The sequence below is a fragment of the Anas platyrhynchos genome, chromosome 16 (genome assembly GCF_047663525.1).
Source record: "Anas platyrhynchos isolate ZD024472 breed Pekin duck chromosome 16, IASCAAS_PekinDuck_T2T, whole genome shotgun sequence".
Lineage (NCBI taxonomy): Eukaryota > Metazoa > Chordata > Aves > Anseriformes > Anatidae > Anas > Anas platyrhynchos.
In genome coordinates this window covers 9,936,968-9,947,738 of record NC_092602.1, presented here as the reverse complement: position 1 = coordinate 9,947,738, position 10,771 = coordinate 9,936,968, and the positions used below count along the sequence as shown (strand labels likewise).

General features: G+C 41.4%; 1 protein-coding gene and 1 long non-coding RNA gene across 3 annotated transcripts in view; both read right to left on the bottom strand.

The window, feature by feature from the left end:
• Window positions 1-10,771, bottom strand: part of UBE2L3 (ubiquitin conjugating enzyme E2 L3) — a 16,630-nt gene extending 5,859 nt beyond the window's left edge. The window contains exons 1-2 of one of the 2 annotated variants that reach the window (XM_027469860.3): window positions 10,630-10,771; window positions 2,262-2,357 (exon numbers count right to left, since the gene is read on the bottom strand). In XM_027469860.3, coding sequence (XP_027325661.1) covers window positions 2,262-2,357; window positions 10,630-10,656 — 123 coding nt within the window. In that variant the 5' untranslated portion in view covers window positions 10,657-10,771. Of the gene's footprint in view, window positions 1-2,261; window positions 2,358-6,223; window positions 6,248-10,629 lie in introns of those variants that run through there. The other variant, XM_038187293.2, reaches the window with a different exon arrangement.
• On the bottom strand, window positions 6,808-10,153 carry LOC139998796 (uncharacterized). The gene is made up of 3 exons (XR_011803737.1): window positions 8,871-10,153; window positions 8,662-8,719; window positions 6,808-8,503 (listed from the first exon to the last, which is right to left on the bottom strand). It is a non-coding gene; the product is annotated as an uncharacterized lncRNA (long non-coding RNA).

Genomic DNA, 10,771 nt, shown 5'->3' with positions numbered 1-10,771 from the left:
AGATGACAAGCAGTTGACTTACATTCACCTGGAGTATTTTGCTGCAAAAATTTATCAAAACTGCTCTTTTTTACTCTGCAAAAGTTTATCAAAACTGCTTGCTATGGACAAAGTAAAATGAAATTCATGGTACACCAACAGTCCCTCTTAAAAGGGCAAGGAGCCTGAAGTCTTGTACTGGTGTTTGAAACAAACAGTGTACCTTCCCAACATAGGGTACATACGGTGCCCTATTCTAGGATTTAGAACAGGAAAACACATTGACAAGCTGTCTCAGTTGAACACTCTGGAAAACTAACAGTCATTGCAAAGAGCAAAATATGATATATAAAGGTTTTTAGAGCTGTATTTTTCACAGTAATTCTGCATGAACATGCAGAACTAACATATTAACCTTCATATCTTAATGAAAGTGTTAAACGAAACTGACCAAAATAATGCCTAGTTACAGAGTTTAATGATCAGTAACCAGTTATTCCTACTACAATATGAGTAGTATGTCATTAAACCCTTACCAAGAACAAAAATGGAAACAGCAAGTAAAACTTCAAAAGCAACAACTCAGGAAAAGAAACAAAACAAACAACCTATACTTGCAACCAGTTTGTATTTGACATTTTTAAGCCACCAACCCCAAGAATGCAATAGCTAAAAAATTATGCTTCATAGAAAGCATCGTTTTTAGTATTTCCTCTGAATAGTCATCTATACTACTCTTTCAACATTTACAACACATAATTATTAATTACTATAATAAACGTAGATTTCGTGACAAAATTCCCTCTTAACTACACCAGTAATGAATCTATTTATGTGCCCTTGCAACAGGGCACAGTATAAAGCAAAAGGCAAGCATAAAGTGTGGCTCATTGCAATGATGCTCGAACACTTGCAATGTGAATCTTTGCAAAGAAAACAAAGTTCATGCTCATACCCTGGTGAGCAGAAAGTATTAGAAATAGTACACCATGTACTGCAAATTTTAACAGGAATAAACTTTCTGGTGTTTTGCTTTATTAGCCACATTACTGTATTATCAAAACACTATCCTGTTATACATGAACCACAAATAGTGTAGTGGCTTACAAAGCACACTGTTCCTCAGCTATGCCAAATCCTAGTGTCAAATCCTGCATTCTTTATTTGCGAGAATAAGCTCAACCACTAGAATTATTTGCAGAAATGCATGTAAAGAGTAAACTAAATCTGTTTTACAGTACCTCAAGTTCAAAGGCCTTGCAATTATCTCAGCAGAGACTGCATGATCCAAGTTCGGGAATGCCCTTCAGCTAACACAGCACAGGCACTGCCAGACTGTTTCAAAGTGTTTTAAAAAGACAGATTTACGCTGGTCAGGAGACCTTTTAGGTTGTACTAAAGGAAAAGCAGAACTGATGCTCTACTGGCACGGCTTCTATTGCTGCAGACATTCGAGTAGCTCATGTAACTAAGTAAGCGTGAGCCATGGCTGTGGAAAATAAAGGAGGTGAAAATCCACATGACTTCAATTTAAAGAGTTCAGTTCTGGGAATCCAAACCTTTTCCTTGCATCAAACTTTTTCCAATACTAAATTTTGTTCTAGAAATACAGTCAGTTACAAACAAAACAATCCAACCAACCAAAAAAAAAAACAACTGAAAACCGAAACACACACCAAAAGCTATTGAGAAGTAAACGAAGTATTCACAATTCAGACTTTATCCTATGATGTAGATTTTGTACTTTCAGATTAACGTAACAAACCACAAAATGAACCTGCCTCCCCTTTACAAAACCTTTCCATAGTAACCCAGTGCCATCACTGAGCCCCAGCCCTTGCCAGTTGCAGCTGTCTGTTGGACCAGGCCTACAGCTGCGCAGCATCCAGCCAGGTATCGATCAGAGAGGTCTAGAATCTCTTTCAATTACGTATGGATTTTTCTTCACAGGAGTTATGAGAAACACCGACTAACGTAATCACACATGGATAGAATAAAACCACACAGGACATTCAAGTAAAATGAGACAGGAAGGTCACAGTATTTGCCTAAGATCAGAGAAGTCTAAAGAGAACCAAGAATTAAGTCTAGGGCTACATTAAATGCCCAGAAAACCAGAACTCCGAAAGCCAGTTCTTACAGCAGTAAGAAATAGTTTTGCACCCTCACAAGACTAACAGCACTAACAGTCACTAACAGCAGTGCTAACCTGTGCATTTGTGATACAAATGATCATTGCTTTATTTTAAAGCTCATTAGAATAAGGAACCATCTATACTCACAGGAACAATAAGCCCTTGCCAGGTCAATAAATTAGCTTCATCAACCTGGATATTACGGAAGTTTTTCATTCCACATTTGCGGATTTCTTCAAGCTCCTGGAAAACAAGCAGAGTGTAAGCGAAAGTTAATAGTAACATCAGACAAGATGCTCGTATCAACATTTCAGAATGCTTGCAGGTCAATGTGGGTTCTTTGATACTAAAGAATATTGAGATTTCAGTGGCGGCAACCCACATAAAACAGAAAATTTTGCCCCTGTGGGAAGTAAAATTTTCTGAGACAGGGTATTTTAAAATAGTTGTTTTTTGGTAGGTCACAGATACAAAAATGCTTTGTTAATAACACCACTATACATGCAATGAAGTAGCAGTATAAGAAAAAGTATATTTTTTAACTGTTTTTACATCTCAAATGCAGATCAGTGCCTTTGATAACAGCAAAGAACAAAAATCAAATGCAACTGAGGACTTTTCTGAATGAGAACTATTGATTTGGAAGAATTACTCCATAACAGCTTTAAACACTTAAGTCACTAGACAGACCCATTATTTCAACCAAAAACTAACAGATTCCTGCTAGATCAACTTAAACTGATGCAAATCCAGAAAAGTATCCAACCCAAGGTAGACTTATTTAGATCAGTAACTCAAGTAGAGTTCAGAAGAGTTCTTCATCTTTGGTTCATACCTCTGAGTTAGCAGCATTTATTAAGATGCCACTCTTTATAACTACATCACTCTTGAACAAAGCATCTTTCTGCACCCATCAATCACCTGTCAAATTATTTTCGATAGGTTAGTGATCTATCACCAAAACAAATATTTTAGCTATTTTTATATTTAAAGTCACCTATAAGCCCTACTGTTTTCCAGAGTATTTCATCTTGAAGCTTTAAGACCAAAAAAAAACACCTCAAGGCTCCACTTTTTTTTTGTAATTATTATTTTTAAACCCAGTAGTGATAGGCCTTTGCTGTTGAATTAAAGAGCTTGACCTTTAATGAGAATTTAAGTGAATTCGAATTCAAGTCATCCCCAGTGAAACGTAAAATCTTCCCGGTGATTTCAAGACTGAAGCACACGCCTGTATGGCCACACACGTTAGGAAAAATGTTGCTTCTGTGCACTCTGCCAGCACACAATTCTTTGCTGAGTGCAACCACATTCGTGAAACTAGGCTGTATGTTATGATAGGAACTCCAACTATGAACTCCAAAAACATTGTATGCTGGAAAAACAAAACAAAACAAAACAGGTTTCATGGTAAATGTTTTTTTTTTTTTTTTTGGCTAAAATATTCGTATTTCATCATAGAACAACCTTTTCTGCATCTGCCTGGCAGAGATTTAATGCTTGGAGTGATCTCTTGCATAAACTTAGCAACATGATAAAACACAAACACAAAGGGGGAACAAGATTTCCAAATGCACAAAGCAAATAATAAAAAAATCACGACAGCTACACACTAGAAGATGAACATTTCCACTTCCACCCACTGCACCTCTGAAAGCAGGAGCACACTCAGAACACAACAGTTTAACCTTGGTGTCTCGGATATTGAACTGATGCCCAACGCAATCTTCATGACACTAAAACCAGCTGCTCAGGCTGGATCTCTGGATTAATCCCCAAATTCTACTGCTGTTAGATTTGTGCAATATCACAGACATTTTTGTTGTTGTTGTTTTGCTTTTTCTAAAGGATAAGAGGATTATCTTATTTCCTTAATGCAGGAAAACATACGGAAACAAAAAATCCCATGAAGCACATTTAGAGGGATCCAGAGCAAGTCAAAGTACCCAGATGAAAATAACCTTTGTTATCACAGGTATGAGAGATCATTTTTGACCTCTGAAACTGCAAATCTGCACGCTGCTTTACAGCTGGCTTTGAACGCTCACTGCACAAAGCATCAGCTCAGGAATGACCTGATCAACACTGCTCATCCTGGCTGGTTCAGGAAAGGAACTAACTCACAACACTGCTCTAAGCCGCTTGCTGTCTACACTTACAGAACTGTGAAGGCCTGCAAACAACCCCTCCACAGGGTGTAATAGGGATAAACCCCCTTCTACACCAGATGTAACGCGCCAAACACCAGGACCAAAACAAGCCAGATTAACCATAAGGCATTCAAGCATGAATAAACATGCAACACAAGTAGTTTGCCTCTAAAACACGGGAAGAAAAATGGGTTTAGATATTTTCTAGTCAATATATTTAAAATGTTACACGTATATGGAAACCTACAGAAATCCCCAGAACATCCCAGTGAGGGTGCAGCTTCCATGTGGAAGTTATCATCACAGGTTTGGAAAAGTCGCATGAAAGGAAGAAAAAAAAAAAAAAATCAGACAAATATGCAAAAATTATTCCTTGTTTTCCCTCAAGTCCACCACACAGGAGAGGGAATTAAATAGCCTGGAAGACACTAGGGCAAAGAGCAAGCAGAAACCGTGTTCAGGGCACCTTCCTCTTTTAAAATGACTTGCTAAGCCTATGCAGGAGTTCCCTTTCATAATCAAAGAAGTGGTAAATTACTGCGGTGCATTGGGACTACATTCTGTGCTTCTGCTGCTGCCTTGGGTCTTGAGGTAGTAACTAATAACTGAAAAAGGAAGCAGAGGAGTATAAACTCAGCAATTCCTCTCCTCACACAGATACGACTTGCATGAATTATTTGCTTAAGACGGGTTCCAATTTATCCTAGAAGTGTATTTACAGTGTAATACTATATTTGCAATTCATATTTTTAGGTTCTTTTTTGTGTGTAATTCATCAGGAGTGATAAGAGATTCAGTACTCGGGATTAAAAAGGGCACAGGGGGTGTTTGTGTTTTTTTGTTTTTTTTTCTGGCAACTGACAAAACCCCCAGTAAAGATCTAAATTGCCTCTGAATTACAGAGGCAGACACAACTAAAGCATACACGTACAGTTAGGAGTGAATGAGCTACTAAATACCATCAAACAGCGCAGATTAAAAGTTCATACTGTATTTAACATGAGCTTGAGTAAGTCCAAAGAGACAAAAATTACTTGATGATGTTAAAGGATATAGTTCAAATATTTACTTTAAAATAACCCTTAGGAGTTTAGGCAGACAGTGAATGGATTAATTCCTATTCCCGTCCTCTACCCCTTAATTTTGTCAAGTAACATAATTAAAGGCACACAGAAGGAGTGTAACTAGAGGTTAGAACACTGCAGTAAGAATTTAAGTCATCTTTCATTACTCTGTTATCAACCTTGCACGTGGCCTGCCTGCACTGGTTTGCCCGTTTATAAAACAGAAACGTCTTATTTCAGGGGGCTCCCTTGGGACAGGATGTTTGTAGTTTGGAGATGTTCAGAGAAGGTGTTACACACAGTGCGTGAAAAGGGGAAAATGTTGTTTTAGAGGCAATAACTGGTCTGAAGGCAGTCCTACAAGTACGCGCTACCCTTCTCATATATAATCAATCAATAAATTGTTAAAATTTTAATTTTAGCTTTGGACAGCACAAATGATTACATGCTACTGAAAATAAAATGTTTGAAATGAAGAAGAAAATTAAGTGGCATCAGCTTAAAACGTACTCAGCTCTTAAAAAGAAGGTTCAAATATTAAGTATACACCTAAATCCATATATTCTTGTTCTAATAATTTTTAGAATTCCCAGTTCCTCTAAATTCCATCCAGGACTAGGAAAAAATGGTTCTGAACACAGGCCTGAAACTGCTTTGCCCATGCATCTCTGAAGTTTGGGGTCTTGTCTAAAAAGAAACAAACCTAGTATGAAAACACAGTGAAGACTTAACACCAGTAAGAGTTTAATCCAAGATATGGGAGTAGGGTAAGGTCTTATATTGACTTCACCAAGTTCTGCATCAAGCCCAAAATGCTATTAAATTCACAGAGAAAAACGAGTTTACTGAAACAACTCCAAACCTCATTTGTCTTGTGTTTACAATTTCTGTTTACCTGGTCATAAATAGAATCTCTAAGAGAAGCGTGACAAAGTTAAACAAGGCTCCAAAGCACTGATAAGGCGCTGGCCAATTTTACTCTCTGAATCTTGTATACTGCTGAGAAAGGTCAAAAAACAAAAACAAAAACACACATTAAAACCCAGTATAATGGAAAACAAAACAAAACAGATTCTAGCTCTTATAGGAGCTATTATTAAGTTTCCACTGTGACATTACAGCCTGTATACACACACGCTTTTTATTTATTAATTCTACTTTTTGGCAGAATGTTTTCCATCTGATCTTTATTCAGAAATGTTTTCTTAAGATGTTGATTACAAATCCTTTTGCCACTCTTCAGTTTCCAAAAAGGAAAGTAAATCAGTATTCTCACTTTTCCATAGGGACAACCATAGCTGCTCAAAGCCAGACTTCCCTTGTTACTGAGGACAGGACCAGTGTCTGGATCCACGTAGAGTTGTTTTTCAATAGCGAAGTTGGTTAAAACACCTTTATTTGGAATGGTTATACTGTTTACAAGACCACAGCATACTGCAGATTGCAGGCCATCTACAGCAGGTACATGGGTGTGGCTTTGTTTTTCTGTTTTATCATGAAGTTCAATAGTTGCATAAATGTTTGCCTATGCAATCATGGCAGCAGAGTGAGAACAACAAGAAGAAAATACCTGTTACTTATTATTTAAATCTATTTTCAGTTCTTAATGCTAAAAATACTTTTGATATCTAAAAGCCAGGAACAAAAGCATGGATCCTACAGAAACCTTGGCTTGCTCATATTGCAGATGAACACAAAGAAGTAGCTCCAAGCCCGGGAGCAGCCAGCCTTCTCAGATGTTGCTGAAAAATGCCAGTTGAAGGCCCGTGTCGGTACCACACGCTACTCAAACCCCAAGTACTATGACTATCCAGCCCCGAAATAGCCTTCCCTTTGCAACTACCCACTACCTCTCCACATATCATTTAGTTCCAGATCTCCAATGGAAAGCGGCTTGTTTTACATCAGTGGGTGGCAACTGTGAAAAGCACTCGAGTGAAATCTCTGGCACGTCTCCTGGAGATCTGTGTTCCCCATCAGAAGTGTTTGGAGACAATTTGATTTTTACGAGAAAGGGTCTTGAAGCAAAGCAGCTCCCTTGAAAGAGAAAGCTATGCTGCTTTCCTAAATCTAATTACTCTGTATTTGCCTGTTTTTTTTTCCCCCCTTGAGAGATGATCCAAAACAACAAACCCTTGTTGAAGACTGCCTTATTCCCACCTCTCACATTTCATGAGGAGCTGATATCTGACAGCTGTGGCTCTTTGAAGAGGTGTAATGGTGGCTCATAGATCAAAACTCCACCTCAAATGTTGGTGGAACGTGATTCATTAGCTATGAATATTTCACATTTTTACTAACCTAGGTGTGCTCCTGGAAAGACTTGAAAAAACAGTAGAGAACACTTGAGTTAGACTAGTCAATGGTATAAAGTCAATGGCATAAAGCTACAGGAGGCCATAAATAAGGTCTCCAGCCCATGAAATGTAACCTGTGCACACAGAGCCTGATATAACAAGACAATCTTATGCATGTTTTAACTTGACTTCTTTAGGACTTGATTTTTTTTAGTACTTCTTTCACAAGGAGGCTTGTGAGTTGAAGATTCCACCATCGGAAAAGGACATCCACTTCCACCTGCAAGGTGGCAACAAGGCTCCCGTTGCCACTTTTCTGTGGGCAGGTAGCATGTTATTACAAACTTACTACATCCAGTCTTTGTGCCACTGTGATTAATGTGAGTAACTATGCTGCATGACACGCACCCAGAAAAAATTACAGTACTTCAAAATGCTGGCAAGACCTACAGAAATGGGAATTACTTTATTTTATGTGACCTATAAAAGGTTCAAAGCTTATTCTCAGCTACCAAAGACAAACTTGATATTTAGCCCAAAGGAAGACAGTTAATGCTTATCCTAAATTGCTTTAGGAAATGGAGTGACGTGCTGAAAAACTATTTCCTTTAGTTACCATCTCTCATCATTCTATGGCCCTGAGAAATAAACACCACATTTACCCTTCAATATTGCAAAACTTTAACAGTGAAAGACTTTAAAAAGTCATTTGCTGATCTATGAATTTCCACTTTAGAACTTAAACAACAGTATCAGGTTGATACAGATGAGATCGGACCTGCAAAACACCATGCTGCAGAGATCCGCATTACATCATCTGCACAAGAGCTCTGGTTTGTTCCTACCGAGATGAATGAAGACTCAAAGCATGTTGGACCCTGCAAAAAGCACAAAGGTAGCTGCCTATTTAGCAGCACTGACAAGTTACACAATAAAGCATCTCACAGCTGTTGAACTCGCATAGAAAAGTGCACAACACACAGTCCATAAATATAAGGCAATAAAAATGAAAGTAAAAATGTAAGAGGGAAGTTACCAATGCCTCCTTCCTTCCTAAACCACTCCCTCTGAAGAGCAATTGCCACACTGTTTTTCTAGAAAAGAACATCACATTATCAAAAGTCATTTTTACGGTATGCTTTCAGTGCAAAACTAAAGTATTACCTGATGGTTAAGAAGCATAGTGAAACTGAACAGGGGCTGAAAAGCAAGAGGCACTGTAAATATTAAGGACAATTTACTCACCTCCTGGATTTTTATGTCCTGTGCTTTTTTTTTTTTTTAAAAAAAATAATTACACTTTTTCCCCTCTAACAAGAAAGTAGCAATGCTCTTTTGAACAATTAACAGATTTTTCAGAACTAGCATAGAAACTGCTTTGCAAAAAGATAGTTAACAACAGTTCAGTTTATCTGAAACAAAGAACCTTATCTGAGTACAAAGGAACAGACATATTGATGATTCTAAAGCTGTGACAAGAACAAATGCTATCAAAAATGAAATAAATGAACGTCATCTCACCGGGATCCTTAAGGACAATTAAAGGCTTACTCCTATTGATTCAATATATATGAATGACTCTGCACATAATGTTATTTACTATTTAATTTGTGATGTCTACATAGCACAATTAAAATGTTAAAACTACCCTTATGGAAGCAATACTAAGCTATTGTTTTCTTCAAAAGTGACCGAGCTTCAATGGTTAATTAAGCATTTGCACACTTAAGGAAATACAATTTCAAATATCTACCTATCCCAGCCAAATCCCAGCCCTACTGGGGGTCTGCATCCTTGAAGATGCTTCTAAGCCCTGTATTAAAAGGCTAAGTTTAAAAGAATTACCCATATATATGCCAAATCCTAGTGCACGGTTACGTTGCACTCCACAGGGAGGTGGTTTTTAATCAGGTTAAAGCACTGCCTGATGGTCTGAGGGTCCTTCCCCTACGTTTCACAGCACTAGCCTGTAAAGTTCATTGATTTATGTTCCAGGCGTGCAAATACTGTAGGGTACTGCCACAGCATTTTACAGATGACCAGATTTTATGCCACTAAGTATGCGTGTCCTAGGCAAATTCCACTGCAAACAGCTTGTGACACGAATTGGCAATTACACACAACACAGAAGAAACTTGCACCTTTTGGGGACAATCAGTATCTTTTTGTTTTTAAGAAGTATTTTAGCTCTCAAACAAGACGATGACAAAACAAGCCCCTCAGACGAAGCGTCGGTTTAAAAATCACACGCTCCCTTTGTGGAAGCCGAGCTGCAAACAGCACCGCACTCGGGCGCGAGCCGCCGGCTGAGGACGCAAACATCACCGCGCCCGGCGCGTCTGAGCAAAGTGCTGAACCCGGGTCCAGACTTCACCGATAAGCCCCGGCCTCACCCGGAGCCCCCCCCGGCAGCCCCCGAGCACGGCACCCCCCGGGCAGAGCCCCCCCGGCCCCGGAGCCCCACTCGCTGCCCGGGGCAGGGCTGGGACAGGCAGGGAGGCCGGGGCGCCTCTGCTCTCCTCCCCTCTCCTCGCCCCCTTCCCTCTCCCCCCGTCCTTCCCCTTCCCTCCCGGCGCTGCCCCGACCCCTGGCAGCGCCCCGGGGCTCGGCCTCTCCCCGCGGCGTCCCGGCAGCGGCGCTTCCTCCCCCCCGGCCCTTCCTCTTTGCTTAGTCACCGCGGGAGCCCCCCGCGGGAGGGGACCCGGCCGGCCCCCGCCCCGCGCCCCCGCCCAGCCCCGTGCTCTCGGCGGGGCCCTCGGCGGCGCCTCAGAGCCCGGCGGGCGGCGGAGGGGGGGGGGGGGGAGCCGGGGCGGCCCCTGACGGCCGCGGCCTAGGTGCCGGCTGCTCCCCGCCCGGCCAACTCGACCCGGCCGGCGGCGAGGATCAGGGTGAGAGCCCCGCCGGGCTCGGAAGGGGCCCCCCGGCCGCCGGAGGGGCGCTGAGAGGGAGGGGGCGGCGGCGGGCGGGCGCCCCTCGGCCCGCGGCGGCGCGGCGCTGCTGTTACCTTCATCAGCCTCCTGCTGGCCGCCATCTTGGCTCTGCTGCTGCCGCCCCACAATGCATGGCGGCGGCGGGCAGGGCGCTGCGGGACCCAGCTTCCTGGGGCGGCGGGCGGGGAGGGGCGGGGCGGGGCGGGGCTGAGGCGG